Source organism: Haplochromis burtoni, unplaced genomic scaffold (assembly GCF_018398535.1).
Source record: "Haplochromis burtoni strain Fernald_Lab_line unplaced genomic scaffold, NCSU_Asbu1 Contig_122, whole genome shotgun sequence".
NCBI classification, from domain to species: Eukaryota; Metazoa; Chordata; class Actinopteri; order Cichliformes; family Cichlidae; genus Haplochromis; species Haplochromis burtoni.
In genome coordinates this window covers 1,706,582-1,725,166 of record NW_024582483.1, presented here as the reverse complement: position 1 = coordinate 1,725,166, position 18,585 = coordinate 1,706,582, and the positions used below count along the sequence as shown (strand labels likewise).

Sequence of the window (18,585 nt, the reverse complement as noted above, 5' to 3'; positions counted from 1 at the left end):
TGTATGTGTGCGTGTTTGTTTCTGAGAGCAAGATTTATGAGGACACAGGGTATGAGGGTGAGGATTAGGTCTTGAGGGACAGAAAGTATCCCATGTTGTCTTCATGCACTCCCACAAATATTAGGATTTTATTTGCCAACCAAAATTAGCTGTGTTTGGAAGAATGAAGCAGTGAATATGGATAAACTAATCAAAGACATGGTGCTTGAAGGTTATGTCAAGAAGAATACAGATTAAAAAAGAATTTGTCAGTAAACGTTACTTCATGATGAAAAACATGCTGATCCCATCTCTTATTGGGTGATAAGCAGGATACCTCTTGTAATTTAATTTATCTATTTAATGTACTCTTGTTTCGTTCCATCTCAGGGTGAGTTTGCTTATATAACTGCTTTACTGTGGGTCTACCCTGCTCTGAAGCAGATGGACACAGGGCTGAGCAGAGGAAAGTGTAGTAAAAATAATATTGTGTAACTGTAAGTGATAAAAGATTCAGCACTCAAAATCTCAAAGCCAGGGCAAAATATCTATAAGTTATGATAATAAAGATCTGTGGCCAAAATAAAAACCCTTACCTGATTTATATTTGGCCCACCTCAACTTGTTACACACCTCTCGAGCATTTTGAGCTCACTGTGTACCTGCTACATTTTATCCCTTTGCACTTGTGCCTCTGCAGTGCATGCTGAATTTCCCCCATTGTCAAAGTGACTACCCTTCAGCTGGATTTTGAATTTTGGAAAGTGGTTGCAGCAAGTTGCAGGCAGCAAAGATTGGCACCTAGTCCAGGTGGTGAGTGAAGGTTGTGTTTGTGTGGCTAGAAAACACAGTTATAGTACAGCTGACGGTCTCAGCCTTGGGGTCGAGGATATGATGCAGCTGAAAACTGCTTCTGCATCGCTGTTCTCATCAATGATGATGCTCCTTACAGTCAAGTGAGGAGCATTATCAGGCCAAAAGGGTGATCTAAAAGGACAACCTTATTGGGTGACTGGCCAAATCAGGTAAGGCCTCAGTCACACTGGCTTGGGCCATTTGGCAACCCCCTGGCAACCTCTGGTTGCTGTAGTCTATTCCCCCAGTGTTGGCTGGAGGCACCTGGCTGATGCCTGATAAAAATCAGTTGAAAAGAGGTTGTTGCACAGATGCCACTCATCTACAAACACTCGCCGTCTACTCTCCAAGCTGAGAAACTTTTCAAAGTCCACACAATCTGGAAACAAAGTATGTTTGCCTTCATAGTAAAAGTTGTTCATAACTGCTGCAACCAACACGTTTCAAAACATTTACTATGAAGGAAAGTAGTCTCCATCCCCCGTTTGCATCACACTTCTTAGTTTTACTATTGCTTAGCAAGTAGTTTGTTACTATTTGTAGAAGATTCTGTGTCTTCATTTGGGAACCAAAGCAATCACAAGAAGGTTTGTCGTGCAGCACTGTATACCCCTGCAACCAAATCGACTGTCAACAGGCTCCCACGACACACTTTTCCCTAGTGACTAGTGGTTACCAGGGGTCTCCAGTCTCTACGCCTGCGTCAATTGATTTCACAGCAGATGCTAGCAACTGTCTGCTAACCGATCAGGGATTATAGATTTTTCCCTCATGGCGGGTAGTTTCCTGATGGTCTTTAGCCCCGAATGAGCTCTGTGTGACTGGGGCCCAAGACAGTTTCATCACACCTTGTGCATTTCTTAAAACCATTACAAGCAATCAAATAGAATCTGCTGACAGGAAAATAAAGTCCCTGTGATGGTAGATGTGTTTCACTATGTTTTGTATTACAAGTTAATGATTGTAGCTGCATGTTTTTTGTCTTTTGTTTGTTATGTGTACATAAACTACTTAGTTGTAAATGAAATGGTTCTGAGAGGCTAGTGCTGTAGTTACTTGTATAGTTAGCAGCAATAAATGTTTCTTAGTTACTTCAAACTTAGACTGTCATTAAAACTATTTTGTATTTATCTCCTTGTTAAGACTGGAGTTGTGAGTATGGTCTAATACAGTATGTACTAAAATGCTGGGTCATCCATCTCGTGCCACTCATTACTGGGGACAACTGCTAAGGCAGTTTACACATTTATGTCAGAATACAATTGCATACCGTCCCTCGAATAAGCACCAGTAAATGACAGCTGTAATTATCAGGACTTCACATGCGTGCAAAGAGGCCCTAAGCTGTCACAGTGTTGAAACAAATGTCTGGTGATACATGTGTTTTGTCGGTGAATATAATCTGTTTCATCCTTTTTAACAAACTGGCAACATACAGCTATGGGGCATATAGCCCAAACATCTGTGCATTTCTCTCCTCAGCTCTAAAAATAGAAAGATAAAAAAACAGAGTTAAACAGAATCAGGCAGTGTTAGCGATGTGAGTCTTGTTTCTTTGTAAAACAGGTGTGCTGTTTGCTTGTCAGTTGTAATGATTCTTTGCCTTTGATTTGTGTCCTTTTCCTGTCACTCATATATCCAATAGTTTATATAGTTTATATAGTTTTTTAGAAATCATTTATTGCTGTTTCTCAGTGAAAAATGATCTATTCCATGTTTACAAAATACTATCATGCACCCAGCCTGCCATCATTTCTCAGAATGGGAAAAAAAGCCAAATTAGTGAGCACACTAAAAACTAATCACAGTCATATGCTTGGTTGCAGTAAAGCAGGTACCTCGCTACAGTTTTGTGTTTTAACACCGGAATCTCCAAAATCTGCTTATGAGGTTTTACCCTCAAGAAGATCCATTTGAGGTCTTGGATTTGAAACTCTATTCAAACAGTTTAAATCTCTTTCTAAAATACTTTGTATTTTGTTTTGTTTTTTAGGAAAGTGTGTGCCCCTGCTGCCGATCAGTAAGAAGTGCTCTTCAATATGAATACAGGTACAGTATATATCCAAAAACAAGTACAGAGTGCAGCGTTTACAGGATCGTTGGGAAGTCCCCCATCCACCTGTCCGATCCATGTCTTGCTTTTGTTTGGAAAAGTTAAAATAATTTTGTCATGTGGGTTTATCAGCCATGACGGTGATGAGCATACATGAAACTTTTACTACAAAACAGTGTCTTATATAAGACTTCAGGTTATAAGTGTAAAATTGATTCATCTATGAGAAAAATGGGAGAAATATAACAAGAAAGAGCATGTTTTACATTTCTGCCTGTCGTCATGTCATGATCATAAAATCATTAGTTTGGGATTTTTTTAAATTTATTTTTTGGTAATAACCCAGTTCAGAATCACGTTGATTTAAAAACAACTAATGTCTCACTTTATCTCTTGTAAATATTTAGGTTAGTGGAAGCTAATGCAGTAAATCATATTGACTTTGATTTGTTCACTTTAGCAGTTCTCGTGTTTGCACAGCTTTTTCCTAATTTTCTATTGAGCGCCAGTAAAAATCAGCTACTTGAAATGCATGTGCTTTGCCTCCAAATCTGCCTTTGTTTGCAATATTGTTACTGTAATTATTATCTTTCCGGCTGAATGCATTTGTTTATGGCAGTATGCGCACAAGCATGTGCATGTATGCTTCAGCTTTTGCTTCTATGATCATCTGCCTGGCTGTGATTTCTCAGATAGCGGAGGATATGCTCGCAAATGTGTGGCCTTGTCACTCATGCTCTCTCCCATGAAGAGGGTCCAGAGCTCACCAAATCTAGCCACAGGTACTAACACTCACAAACATACAAATGAACATAACTATTTCCCAAAATAACCCAAATAAAAGGCCGCTGCAAGTGTTGGCTGAGCCAAACTATCGGTCAAGGACATGAGGTACATCTAAGTGGCTTGTTGTTGTTGAAAATCCTGTTATGGCTTGAACACATTTGAAGTACTTTGAAATAGGCTGTGGCTGCCTCGGTATGCTTAAGCAATGTTTGGATTGTGGGATGCTATTTTTTCTTAATCGGTTCATTGTGTAATTCTTTCATTTCCTTTTGTTCATTTCCTTCTTTTGCTTCCTTCACTCATTCGTCATATTTGTATCTATGTGCTGTTATGCTTTTGCTTCTTCTTTGTAGAAGTGATATTATGTTCTCACATCCCACAATGTCTTCTCCCTGTCTATGTGTATATTACCTTAATGTTTTTAAAGGGTTTTTTTTAATATACGTTTCTTTTTTTGGTTAGGCATTACACTGTTTCCTTGACCTAAGCTAAATTATCCTCAGATACTCTGTGTACAGAAAATGGCATCGTTAATGAAATTACTGTTACACTAGATTCATCACAGAGTACTATTGTTTGTGAGTTCAGTGTTAAATTAGATTACAGTTATTTGATTGTATTTTTAGTCATAGGAAGCAAGTTCAGTCACTGAAGCAAATGCTGATATTTTTTTATGCCAGGAGTTTGAAATGCAGAAAAAAATCATTTTGGCATAGATTTTGATATTACAGTTTGATAACTGTCTCTATAGAGTCTCGATTTCTTTGATTTCCTTTTAGATAATTTCAAGTTCACTCAAAGACATTTTTACGTTATCTCACATATTTTCCTAAAGCCCCAACTTGCCTTTCTTGAAGTGGCTCATAGTGGATTTTAACGTTTGCTTTAGATGATGCTCCTGTTACAGCGTGAAGCGTGAAAATTGCTTCAAGAATGAGTTTTCTGTCTCTATCCTTTAAGCTGACGGGAAAGCAACCTCAAGAGGAAACCCACAGACACGTTGTAGCATGCAGGGGGGAAAATCATTAGCTGTTAAAAATGCAGTAGAAGCAGTTCTTGGTAATTAGGTGTGAATTGTATCTTGATGTTTAAGAGCTTTTTAAAAATGTTTGCACAGTAGGTGTATATTGGAGTTTGTTACAGAGATGAATGTAAGGAACACTCAGCCATGTTGCTTATTATTGCTGTGTCCTTTTTTCCCCAGGGAGTGATTCTCACTCATCGGACTTGGGTAAGTGCCTGATGCTTTTGGTGATTTCTGGTGGACAATCCTAACACTGCTGTAAAACATCCCACATGATCCCAGCAAACTTGGTCAGAAAACATTAGTAATGGTAAAATTACTAAATTTATCTTCAGATTCTTGGCGGTCACACAGCGCAACAGACGGCCTTAAAAACGGAGATGCTAGCAGCTCATCGCTTGCTGCCAAAGGCTTTCGCAGCGTCAGACCCAATCTGCAGGACAAAAAGTCCCCCTCACAGGTGAAACATCATTCACAGTACACTGACAGACACTCACGCATTTATTTCTCTGTTGTTGCTATTTAAAATTTAATTACAAGTGTAATTTCATGATGTGATGTGCTTCTGTTGGCTTTTGAGTGTCTGAGTGGGGAAAAAAGTTATTTTTAACGTCATTAGGAATTTGGATAATATACATATATTGTTGCTGTATTCTGAAACAAGTATTTTAAACTTTCTGATCTCATGCTTTGTGCTGATGATTTTTTTTTCTGTTTTGTTTTTCTTTTTTGCTGTTTGAACTTACATTGGTTGCCACTTTCTAATTGGCTAACAAGGATATCAGTCCATTGCCATTGCCACCCCCCAGAAAAGAGAGTTTTCACTTCTCGCCTGCAGGCACTAATCCTCAAAATTACAGTTCCCTTATTGGCCTGGCTAATGATTTGAGTCCTGGAATGCTAACAATCACTAAAAATGAACAAGCAGTCTTGAAAGAGTCCTACACTGTAAGAAGCACATCATCCTACTCATACTCAGAAACCAGTGCAAACACAGTCCAGCAGCTGAATGAGTCCGTTGTCTCGAATGACACAAGCAATGCTAATACAAAAGAACGTAAGGTGTCTTCCCTTACACTAACTCCTGTCACCATCCCTGACCCTCCTGCACACCTCAATTCTTGTGTTGATCCCCAACATAAGACCCAAACCACAGGGTCCCCTCCACCCACTTCCTCACCTCCACAAAGAAGTCCCATCCTATCTCAACCCGTGACACAGACAGCTTCGATTTCTGTCCGCTTGGACAAAGAGAATAAAAAAAATCCTGCTTCATCTAAGACAAACTCCAAAGTGGAACTCAAGGTCTCAGATCAAACGGCAGCTCCAGCTCCATCCCAGGTGGAGATAACGAAGCCTCCTCCTGCAATTCCACCAAGGCCTTCTCCTGCAAAACTGTTGGTACATAACTGACTACAGACCGGTACAGCAGAGCAAAATACACAGTTGTGTTCATTTAAAGGTCACTTTAATCCAGACACTGGGTTTATGTCTTGGTGACATCAAGACTGATTAAAGGGTAACACACCAACTGCATCATGTCACTTGGTTGCAGTAGGTCCCCAGAAATAACAGAAGTAGTCAAGCTACTATTACAGTGATGGCCCAAATTCTAAACTAGCTTCTTTTCTTATATGTTGAGTCTGACTGTGGCATTCTGTTAAAGCAGATATACCGTAGGGGTTTTAATGCATGTCTTCTACTTGTGTGTGTTGCCCTTTAGTTCATTCTTGTTCTTGATAATACCTTCCACTGAACCAAACAGTGATTCTACAGTTGTGTGAACTTGTACTGCATTTTAACCAAGTGTATAATATGTTGTACACCACAGTTAATTACCATGTAATCTGGTGCTTTTTCTGTAAAGTGTGAATTAACAAAACATCTTCAGTTTCCAGCATTAATGCGTTCAGAAGAGGGTGCTGCAGCTTTATGACACCGTGTGGTTTCACAACAGTAATTCACCTGTTGTCACATGTTATTTTTACACATCCCTTTTGACACCATGTCTAATAAATTATCTCACTAAGCACTCTCCTCCTTTCCTCCTTTTCCAATGAATTACCTTTTATTCCAACCTCAGGGGCCTCCCTCGCCTGACCCCACAGCACGGCACTCCCCCTATCGCTACCACAGCTCAGAGTCACTTGACTACCTGTCAGGTCTAATGCCCAAGGCACTATCACCCACTCCGTATGTCCCAAGTGGAGCTGGTGGCACAGCTGGTGCGGCCAGCGGGCCAAGCCACGGCGCAGTCAGCAGTGTGAGCTGTGCCTCGCCCTCGGCTTCCCCCGTTACCGTGTCAGCTCTCAGCCACTACTCGACATCAACGGTCGGCCTGCTGGACGAGCTGCAGATCTGTAGCCTGGACTCGCCTGTCGCCTCACCCACGCCATCGCCCACTCTGAGCCATGTCTCTACCTACACGCCCACTGCTGGCCGTGATGATGTGCTAACAACCTCTGTGGCCTCCGCTGCTGCAGCAGCCACTTTCACTAATGTAATTATCCAAGTCACCTCTATAACATACATCATTACCAAGAACAGTTGGTTCCCACGCTCCCTCCACTCATTTTGATGGCTGAATCAGAACTCTACAAAGTGTGTGATCACTACCAATTTTTAACTTTCACTAACTGTTATCTACACCCTACCTGTCAGATACTGAAATTAAATCCAGCCCTCTTCGTTCCCTTATTATGTTACTGTCTGTACTCATTCAAACATGTCTATGCGTGTCTATATTTCTCCTTCTTTTGTCGTTTTTGCCATCGTGTTTCTTAAGGCCAGTTCATATCAAAAATTCATGATGCAATGAAGTGATTTTTCTAAGGTGAAGGTGCAGTACTCTGCTGGAAGCCATTAGCTATGGGTTATTAGCATCTAAAAAGACTGAACTCCTGCTGCTTTTCTTTTCTTTTTTTAGCACTGCAGCATGTGTTTGGACTGTAATTATGTGACCATTCAGCTCATTATATTACACTGCAAATAGACATATTCTACTTTATTGTTTCTCTATGTTATGCTAGGAGAACATACATGTGTATGCTGTGTTTGCAGTTATGCAAGTATGATATTGAAAGCAGTAGATTTCATTTTGGTAAACTTGTTTCTTAGTATTTTAATCTAATTTTTGCCTTTGGGGAGAGCATGCAGTGCTTTGTAAATGTATGTAACTACACTGCTAATCGCTATGTGGATAATAAGTGTTTGCAAAAGTATTCTAAATACATTGGCGCTTTATAAATAATACTTTATCTTTCTGCTATATGACCACTATGACTAAAATATCATATTGGCCTTTCTTTATTCAGTATATTAAAAAATCATATTCTAATAAGTAGCTTTAATTAGTATTCTCTGTGTAAGTAGATTAGGGTACTGCAGGCAGGCAATCTCACTTGAACCTATGTATAAAAATAATAATAAGTGTGTGTGTGTGTGTTTTTGTTTTTTACATAATTTTATACTATTCATATGACAATATAATAGCATTATAAGCCAAGCACACTTAAAAAAGCAATTCGTTTTTTAGTCAGTCTTTCTTTGGGTTATCTGAGTCGAAGATAATGGTGCTCTGGCTCTGTAGTACCTCCCTCTTGTTTCACCATGAATCTTTGGTGTGAACAGGCAAACTTTAAAACTGAAATGCAGTGCTGTGAAAAAGTATTCGCCCTTCATGAGTTCATAGATCTTTGCTTAGTTCTCACACGTTTCAGAAAATATAACTATGCCACCCACAGCAGCAAGTATAACTGTCAATGATCTGTGTCAGATCGCTATGAAGGAATGTTGTCCCACTCTTTGAAGAATTATTTCAGTTTAGCAGCTTTGCGGGGTTTCCAGCATGAACAACCTGTATAAGGTCATGCCAGAAAGTCTCAATGAGATTAAAGTCCAGACTTTACCTTTTGGTTTGGTTTGGTTTGTTGGTTGTCTTTTGTATCCAAGTCTTGGGGATCATCAAGATGTTTTCTGGTAAATGTGAGACAGTCGCTCTGTTCTTTTCGGTCAGCAGTGGTTTGCTTGTTGGAACTCTCCCATGGATGCCATTTTTTTTTCTCTTAGTAAATTAAATCATCATTTAAAAACTGCATTGCTTTTACATGGGTTATCTTCAGAATCAGAATCTTTTTCTAATGTCAAAATTTGTTTTATGATCTGAATCATTTAAGAGGGAGAAATTTGGGGAATAACAAAACTATGAAATCAGGAAGGGGGTAAATGGTTTTCACAGCACTGTACAGACTTTTTATTCTTTTTCAGTTAATGTAACCTCTTCCTGTGGCATATTGAATGGGAAGAGCATCCCATTGTAAATATATCATGTCCACTATCTTGTTTATGTCAGATTTTTGTTAACTAAATAATGAGATGTGTGTGAATGTGAATGGGCTTACTGTCTCTGTTTTAGTCTTTTGTTTTTTTCTTTTTTCATGTATTTTATGTACACTGTGACGTGTTTCAGTGAGTGACCCTTCCCCCCACTAACTGTCTTTATGTTTTAGTCACTTCAGATTCACAACTTACTGTGAATCACGTTCACTGTATGTTCACATGTCCATCCACTCTTAATCAGAACTGGTTCTTTTACCCGCTCTGATTGGAACAATGTGATGACTAATGTTGGATGGTAAGACTTTGTAATAGCCATTGCTAATAAACCACAAATTGATTGTTAATTAATCTTTACTAAACGGTTAATTTACTAGAAACAAACAATGATTTGTTTTAGTGTTAATGAAGTTATAACTTAGATTTAGTAGCTGTTACATTATGATGTCACCAACACAAGCAACATTTTATAAACTTCTGTTATGTGTTTATTGCAAAACTGCATTAGCATTTCGGTAATGATTAACCTGCCTGTTTTCACTCCCGGGGGATTAAATGCTGCTGTTTATTCAACTGTGCAGGTGTCTCACATGTATGCACAAGGTGTCCTTTAGCCTTGGTCTTATATTGGTTCCTTGAATATTTACCCAAACCACAATCTTTTCATAAACATATGCAGTATTTTGAGGGCCTGCACCAAACCAAACAACAAATGTAAACAGCAAGTGACAATAAAACTACACACCGACAGAGACGTCACTGTCCAGGTTCCCAACTCTTATGATTTTTAGTCCACTAGTATCCATCCTTAGCAATGGTTATCATGAAGTGTTATCTGGCGGCTAATCCTTCTGTTTCCACAATTTTTAAAAAATATATATATTATGTTAAGCCAATGTTATAGAGCTTTACAACCGTAAGTAGTGTAGGTTTTGTCTGCTGTTGGTGATTTTCTTACACTCCCTGTTTCTGGGTTTTGGGTCGCTCCTAGGGCCAGGTTCTTTCTCACGCAATGAATGGAAGTACTAGCCATCCACATAGGCCGCTGTCTCCCCCGTCATATCCTCCACCTCCTGTCTCACTCCACACGGGGCTTCAGAGACAGAGCAGGAGTTCAGGTGAGTCACTATCTGTGGTGATATATGACATGCCTAAAAAGATTGAAAGACATTAGACTTAAGACTACACAAGCACATGCAGAAAATAGAACCTAAGTTCAGTCAGATAATTGAACTGAAACCTCTCACAGAGGAACAAACGTTACATCATTGCTTACATCATTGTAAATGTAAAAGGATCTTTACAGTGTAACTGTAAACGTTAAGATGCCAAGTAAGGTGTATGTATCTATGTCTCAGGATTCACATATAATCTATATCTGTAGCAGTCTATCCATTACAAACATTTAACTGGAGCTTGTGGAGGACCTGTATTACTAACACGTCTGTCTCCTCTTTCTCTGCTTCCTTCTCGGATCCAGAGGGCAGTGAAACAGTCACCAGAGAGTCTGTGGTGTCAGGGCACAGCAGCACTGTGCCCATTGCCCGTTTCTCAGAAGAAGAAAAGAAGGTGTCGGTCATTAAAGCCCCCCACTACGAAGGCATCGGCCCAGTTGATGAGTCAGGCATTCCTATCGCCATCCGCACGGTGAGAGAACTCGTACAGGGAGCAAACACATTGCTTTCCAGTAGACCTGCTCTCGTAGATGCTGTAGTAATGCAGAGGAGTTTCTTTGAAGCCATTTTCTCCTGCCTCCTTGTGTGAACAGGTTTTTTAAGCAAGGAATTACTTGAAGCTGTCAGCAGCTTTTGACCCCATGTTCAAAGACTCTCTCCCGCTCTCACTATCTCAGTTTCGCTTCCTTCTGTGTGCTAGTCATGAAGATGAGCTCAAACAAGGTCTTTGCTTTGGTACTACAAGGTCCTTGCTGATTACTTGTCAAGGAGCGTGTCCCTGTGTGTTATCTCTGTTAAGGCTTTCCGTGTATTAACACTTCACTCAGTTATTGGTTGGTTGAAGAGCAGCATTTAAAGGAATGCACGCTGAGCTACAAAATGAGAGAAAGAGAAATGGGGAGAATAAGAGACGAGCAATAAACGAAAAGAGTTGAAAAGAGACGAAAGCAGGAGAGAAGAAAAACAGATGCTCCTTGTTTTAAGCGGGCAAACATTTTTGTGGCCACTCTGTTTGGTAACCGTGGAGAGTGAAGTGGTAATTGGCGCGTCTCTTGGCTGTGCCAGTGCTGCGTGCACAGTCACACGCTCTTTCTCTGTGGAGCCAAACTGCCTCCTCTCTGACCGGAATCCAGGGACATTGTTTAGTGCTACTGAATAAAGAGAGGATTAAGTCTCTCTGCCATTTGATGGGTCTTTTTTTAAGTGTCTGTTAGATCTATACTGTTTACACAAAGGCACACATACCAGGGTCTCTCCTTGATTCTCCAGCCACAGCAAGCAGAGCCCCCACTTTGTACCAACAAGGATTCGACACCTTTGTGGTTCAAAACTGAACCTGCTGAGGCAGCTTGACTCGAACATACGCACTGATAGTCATACCAAAACAAACTGACATAGTAGTCATTCAGGTAAGTGATAGTGTGTCATTTGTGGCTATTTAAACTATGCATTTAAATATTCTGACCTTACATAAACGTCATGTTTTTTTAATTGCTCACTTTAAGATCTCAAAGTCATAGTTATAAAGAAGGACCCCACAGCCCTACTAAGGGCTGCAGCAAGTGTCTGATTTTAGAATATTACAAAAGTAGTTGCCCATGCTACAGTATCGTTTGTCCTGCTGACACTTAATCACACTGAGAAAAGCATAAAAAAGGAGTGGTAAATACAGGCCATATGCTAATAACGGATCATTTTAGCCCATTGCTAAGTAATGATGTCATGTAATAATAATGTATCATGCATAATTTGAGTTTTGTGTATATCTGTTGAATGTTATTCTCATGAAATTAAACCTATGAGATGATTTTATAAGGTGTTATAGGCACAAAATGCTAAAAATTGGTAATTTTAGCCATTTTGTTTGCTTGCAAAAATGACGATATAATAGTTGATATAACCAAAAAATGTCCTAAAGGTCTCTGAGGAATATGCAGACACAAACAGAGGTTCCACATATTATCCACATATTTAAACATTATCACTGCCAAATATTCTAAAAATCTGTTTTTTCACAGCTCTTGTGTTTCTTTTCATATGAATATTCAGTGTAAGTTCTTGGTGAGACTTGTATGGTTACTGAATATTATCAAAATTTCTGTCTAAACAAAAGACTATCTTAACCTTTTAACAAATGTCAAGTGAAAAACAGTTATACAAGTTACAAACACACTATATGTGAAAAGCAGCCATACAGAGCAGGAGTTGTGTGAATAAAGCAACTTTAGCCAGTGGTCAGACACTAGCCTGATATTTGATGTAGGGATGCACCAACTAAACGTTGGCCAGGGTTTCATAATTAGTGCTTACTTAATTTAACGGGTTTGTTTGTTTAATCAACAGAAAACGACAACACACAAGTGGCCATGACAGAATAACCTTATTGGCAAATACAAATATTTCTCTTGGATAAGATGCAATCTTGGTTTTATTCTTTATATTAGTTATGGTTATATTAGTATTAGTCTGTTTATATTAGTTAAATTATTTATATTAGTTATATTATCCCTGTGTGAAGTATAAATGCTTCAAAAGGCTTACTGTGTTTTTTCAGCTCTAGAATGTCCAATAACATGTTGTGAGTCCGTTTATAGTTTCTAAATTCAGCCTTCACATTTGTGTTACATTTAACGGCACATAACTCTGGTTATTTCTTTGTCTGCAGACGGTGGATAGGCCCAAAGACTGGTACAAAACTATGTTCAAACAGATTCACAAAGTTCACAAAGCAGGTAAGGCCTCTGCTGTAGCGTGCTGAAATGATGTGCAACGACTAGATTATTAGACATTTCATGCAGAATTGGTCATGTATGCATGCTGTTTGTATGCGTGTGCATATTTTGTGTGTGTGTCTGTGTGTTTGCATGCCAGTTCTCATTAAACCAATTGACCCAGATGATCCCAGAGCCAGAGCTCGTTAGATTGCGAGCAACAGCCTGGAGAGGAGGAGGAATGGAGAGAAACCTCTAATAGACACAGAGCCATCCTGGGAAATCTGCTCTAATTTTGTGGGCTTGACAGAATCACAGAATCAGTACAACGCTTGTTTGTTCTAAACTGCTCAGCCTTCTGCTACAAGAGCACACACAAAAAACTCATGCACTCTCAGATACACAGACTATTTCATGGGTGTGTGCGCTGAGAACTCATCCAAAGGCTCATTATGGTCTTGATGCATTTTATTTTTGTGATTTTACTGGAAGCACAGGCAGTAGAATGCTTTCCCCATCCTGCAACCTTGATTCGTTTTAGTCAGAATTTCAGTCATCTTTCATCTTTAAAGTTCAGAAAGAGTTCTGGGAAAGTGGATCATGTTGCTTTGGTGCTTTTAATATACTTGTAGCTGAAAAGAAAATCACTTGTGTAACTGTTCATTTCCAGGCTGGTTAAAAGTGCTATCTTTGAGGACAAACTTGTACCCTGTGTACAACAAAGTGTGCTTACACGTGTTCCCAATCAACTGTTTTGTACATTTCCTCTACAGATGACGACTATTCCGACACATACAATGCTTCATATGCTCTCGTAAACAATGGTGAGACCTGCTCCTGTGTAACACAAGTTGTATTTCCTAAAAATCAATAACTTCTTCCCAACCTTCCTTTCTGGCTTACTGGCCTCATTGCTTCTGCCTCCACTCTCTCCTCCATCCTGTCCTTGCCAGATAACTACAGCCTGTCATCCAGCACCACCATGGCCCACCCTGCCCCTCGGACACATACGTACAGGCCTCTGTCCAAGAGCCCCTCGGATAACAATGAAGGGCATCTTGGACCTCGGGAGCTTTCACCATCCCCTGTACCCCCACCACCTCCACCCATGCCATCCCTTCTCCAACTGAGGGCGAGAGACAGTGATCGCGAGAGGGACTTGACAGACGCGTAAGTGCAAACTTTCTCAATATTAACTAATATTGATGATATATTGATATGCTGTAATATTTTTAATAATCTTTATTTTAATGTCAGTTATCTCAAGCGTTTTTTTCTGAAAAAGCATGTGTTTGTTTCTCTCACACCAGCAATGAATGGGGTCCTCCAGACCGAAAAGTGGACACACGAAAGTACCGCGCAGAACCCAAGAGTATTTTTGAGTACGAGCCTGGGAAGTCCTCTATCTTGGAGCATGAAAGACCAGTGAGTAATTTTTTTTTATTTTATTTTTTTTTAAATACTGAAATTCCCACCCCTCTTAAAATATGCAGAGAAATGCCTCCCTGTTTATCTTCACCCTGGCATCGTGTGAGAACATCAAGTGACTTCCTCACAGTGTTTCTTGGTATCGTTTGGTAGAAGATTAAATAATTCAGTCACTGCTCAGGCTGTTTTTAGAGTGAAAAAATAGTCACAAGCAAGAGCGCTTTTTTTTTTTTTTTTTTTTTTTTTTTTGGAAACTTGCTAGTCTGGTAGACAGACATTAGTATGTCATTATATTGTTGGCTTTCACATGGCTCTTCTTCTGTCAGAGACAATGTGGGCGTTAAAAGCTTCCAGTGCTTACATCCGCTAGCGACAGTACTCAGTGTTAATGTTTGTGTGGGGTGAAGGACAAAGCAGATAGCAGGAAAAAAATGCAAAAACTGACTGTGTTGACAGGCGGGACTGAAAAAAATAGTATTTGAGATTAGGACGGAATAATGAATAATGTGTTATAAATGAGTTGTGTTTGCAAAAAAAAAATGGCTGTTTCGCAGATGTTTTATGTGATGACTGCTGAGAGTGCTCCCAGGGCAATAATGCATGAGTCACTTCCTGATAGACAGAGGTAATAAAGGAGAAAGCTGTAGAAGGACCCACGCTGTCTAATGTGCTGCTCGGTATAATTTTTTTTCTCCATTAACCAAAGTAAAAAAGTGTCACCCCTAAAACAACCTGTATGTTGATGACGCCCCCCTTTTTGGTAATTATGGCCTTTAAGAGGCAAAAAATGTTTTTCTGTTACTCTTGTTCTTTAGATGTGTGTGTGCAAGTGTCCCTAATGCATTTGTGTGATTGGCAGTCTCTGCTCCAGGCTTCTGTTTTGTTTTTTTTTCCAGGGTGACTCATCCATCTGAAAGCTGAATTTTCTTTTAAGCCAGAGATGTAGCACTACAACACCTACAAAACATCTCCTGGCAGTTTTTCATTTGGCATGAAAACTCAATTTTATGTGGGATTGGGGTTAGAAAGAGCAGACAGCGTGGTAAAACACACAATGCCATCTCTACAGTTCAAGTAACAGTAAATGGAAACAAATCAAACAAGCTGACCTTTTATTAAAATGTGTCTTAAAAGGCATCAAGACATACAAGAAAACTAAGGCAACTAAAACATTAATATGGACATCATTTTAAAACGTGAAAAACATCTAAATGTTGTCTTTTTTCATTCACAAACATTCACTTCTGAGTGGTTCATGGTGCTGTTTGTGTTTGATGTTTATAGACTGTATAAATGCATACAGCAGCACAAAAGCGTAGTCAGTTACAGTTATTATTTACATGTTTAGCCTGAGCCCTTTTTGGATTGTGGCAGTTTGTTGCTCTAGACTGACTGACCACTGTACTGTAGGAGTGAAACTTGAGCTGTAAATGGGCTCTGCTGCAACACTTTTGTTTCCATGGGCAAGCCTTCATCCTGGTTCATCCTGTGCCCATCTCCCTTTGCCACCTGTGCCCATTCCTAACCACGAGGACCATGTCTCTCTTTGTGTGTGACTTCTTTCCACACTTCCTTTCTCCTGTCTTTCTTCTACTTCCTCTCTCTGTCACTGTCATGCTTTCCCAGACCTATGATGACATAGATTTAGAGAACGAGCCTTGGTATAAGTTCTTTTCCGAGCTGGAGTTTGGGCGGCCGGTAAGTCAGGGCCTAGCTACTCCTTTAAACACAACTCTGTCATAGGCATACACCCACTATCTCCGCTCCACCCGGGACTTTTTCTTAATGTCTGTGCTATTAGATTGGGTGGGGCTAGTTGTTTGGGCATGTGATACTTGTTTGGTGCTTGTTTGGTGCCCCCTTCCTTACCCCCAAAACACCTTTGTGACAAACTGCAGTTTATCGCTCTGCTGCTGGGGTTTTTGGTTCTTTGACTAGCAGGCACTAAAATGCTCCCACGTGAACCTGGACACTTTTATTTCAGTTGGTTCATTTCTGCATCTTGTTCAAAAATAAGCAGGAAATGGTTTAAAGGCAGTGGCCTCCAAACGTTTGAGATAACTTGAGGTCATGAACAGTCAAAACATTAATAAAAAAGATGCAGTAGCAGAGATTAGACTGATATTTACTTTTTGCTCTAAACTCTTTCTTAAATAATTTGTGTAATTTTGTTCAGTATCTATCATACAGTACTTTGCGAAAGTCTTTAGCCACTTCTAAATTCTTCATATTTAGCATCTAAGAAGCCAGACTTTCTTGTAATTTCTTTAGTTCTCTGGGCTTTCTGAAGTTTTTCTTTGGACATTGGCTGCTTTTTCAATCTGCTTTTTCATTCCAGTCATTCTGCCTCACCATTTTTCATTCAAGCATGAAACAGGCTCCTAAGTCAAGGAATGAATCAGTGTTGTCTCTACACATATGACAACTTGGAAAAGAACCAGTTTTAAATATTACATTTAGGCACTTTGTTACTAGCAGCCTGTCACGAAAAACACATAATTTGTTCCCATTTCTTTAGCTAAATCCATGAAAATAGTTGACAGGCATAACAACATACTATTGTTGTAAAACTTGGTGTGCAGTGTGAGTTTTAAAAATTTCTAGGAAACTGGACAAGTTGGGGACAAAACAAGAAATGACCTAAGAAGGCATAAAAAAATGGTTACAGCTAAAAGTCATGTCCTCGAGAAGTAGGAAAAAATCAGTAAAGACCTGACAAGACCTGAGAGATGCAGCTAATCCTTCAGCTGATTGGCAGCAGGCTTTATAATCATGAATCTGAATTTGAAACTTTTTGTTCACAAATTGTAATCAGTATGTACAGAGGAGGTCTAGAGAGAGGTACAACAGTGTCTGCAGCCATCTATTAAACACAGTGGAGGCACTGTCATGGTTTGGGGCATTTCAGCCTGTGGTATTGGGAGAAAGCGTCTGGTGGCTTAATTTTTCAGCATGATAATGACCTCAAAAGCAATGCCAATGCTGTAAAAGCATACCTAGGAAGTAAAACACTATCAGTTATGTATTGGCCTTCCCAGAGCCGGGACATTAATATTAATGAAGCCTTGTGGTATCATCTTGACAGAGAACAAAACAAAAGGCAGAAACACTGAAAAAAGAGCTGCAGCCTGGAGAACTATTGCTGAAGTCTACTTAAAGAAATGACAAGAAAGCTGCCTGAGAGAGTTCAGACTGTGGTGAAGAACATAAAGAATAAGAATGGCTCAAGACTTTTGCGTAGTACTGTACATGCCAGTATTTATTTGTCAATCTGCCTTTACATACCCTGTTTATTCATTTGATCCCTGCAGTACTATGAGGGAACTCTCTGCATACTTTGAAGCTAAATGCTTTAGTGCCCTCTGATGGATGTAAGTGGTAATAATGTCATAGTGACTTGAAACAGAGATCGCCTCCAGTCATAAATGTGGGATCAAATTACCCACAACCTGTCTGATTTACAAAGTGTCACATGGACATGCCTCTGTCCATGCCAGCGCATGACATCAGGTGCTGACTTGCTGGGCTTATTCGAAATGTTCAGGTGAAAATTTCACATTCAGATCTGGCATGACTTTCTGTCTTCTCACAGTCATGTTTAGCTGTTTTGTGAGATTTCTACCTGCAATGTTTTCACTGTTTCACATCACTCAATAAGCCCTTAGAGTGTAGACATTTTATCTGACTGATACGGCCACGGTCAGAACCACACACTGTGTTCAGTTTTCGATTGAGGCGATAAGTCACAGCATTTGATTGTGCAAGTCCTTGCACTCTCAAAGAAACACAATGTCGCAGCTTGTGCTTCACTTTGCTTTTTGCTTACAGCTTGTTCTTACACTCTGCATGTGTGTGTGGTAAATAGGCACAGTTGCGTGTGTTGGTGTGGTTTATAGGCTGGTGTAGTAGGCCTGCGTTGTTTTAGCCTCGACAATCTGCAGTTTAAGGGAAAAAACTAATAAATAGAATACATTAGAAAGTGTATATCAAAGAACGTGTGTGATGAATAGATATATGTAGGTGTGTGTCAATGTGTTGGTGTAAGTGCACACGTGTCTGATACAAGCAAATCACATGTGCTGTGGTTGTCTGGTTACTCAGGTTCTCTAACAGGTGTTACTCTCTCCACATGTTTTTTTTTTTTTGTTTCCCCCCCATGATGTCACCACCGCTTCTCCTCCTTCACCTCCTCCATCTTCACCTTCTTATTCCTCCTCCTCTTCTCCTCCCCTTCCTGCT

General features: G+C 39.7%; 1 protein-coding gene across 16 annotated transcripts in view; it reads left to right on the top strand.

Moving 5' to 3' along the window:
• The window catches only part of sorbs2a (sorbin and SH3 domain containing 2a), a 49,255-nt gene that overhangs the window by 14,094 nt on the left and 16,576 nt on the right, over positions 1–18,585 (top strand). For 7 of the 16 annotated variants that reach the window (XM_042223892.1, XM_042223890.1, XM_042223898.1 and 4 more), the window contains 12 exons: positions 2,828–2,883; positions 3,580–3,669; positions 4,878–4,904; positions 5,033–5,157; positions 5,475–6,098; positions 6,781–7,197; positions 10,024–10,150; positions 10,513–10,679; positions 12,873–12,939; positions 13,692–13,742; positions 13,872–14,088; positions 14,229–14,343. In XM_042223892.1, the coding sequence (XP_042079826.1) occupies positions 2,874–2,883; positions 3,580–3,669; positions 4,878–4,904; positions 5,033–5,157; positions 5,475–6,098; positions 6,781–7,197; positions 10,024–10,150; positions 10,513–10,679; positions 12,873–12,939; positions 13,692–13,742; positions 13,872–14,088; positions 14,229–14,343 (2,037 nt within the window). In that variant the 5' untranslated portion in view covers positions 2,828–2,873. Of the gene's footprint in view, positions 1–2,827; positions 2,884–3,579; positions 3,670–4,877; positions 4,905–5,032; positions 5,158–5,474; positions 6,099–6,780; positions 7,198–10,023; positions 10,151–10,512; positions 10,680–12,872; positions 12,940–13,691; positions 13,743–13,871; positions 14,089–14,228; positions 14,344–15,972; positions 16,045–18,585 lie in introns of all 16 variants that reach the window. The other 9 variants (XM_042223886.1, XM_042223887.1, XM_042223896.1 and 6 more) reach the window with 5 other exon arrangements.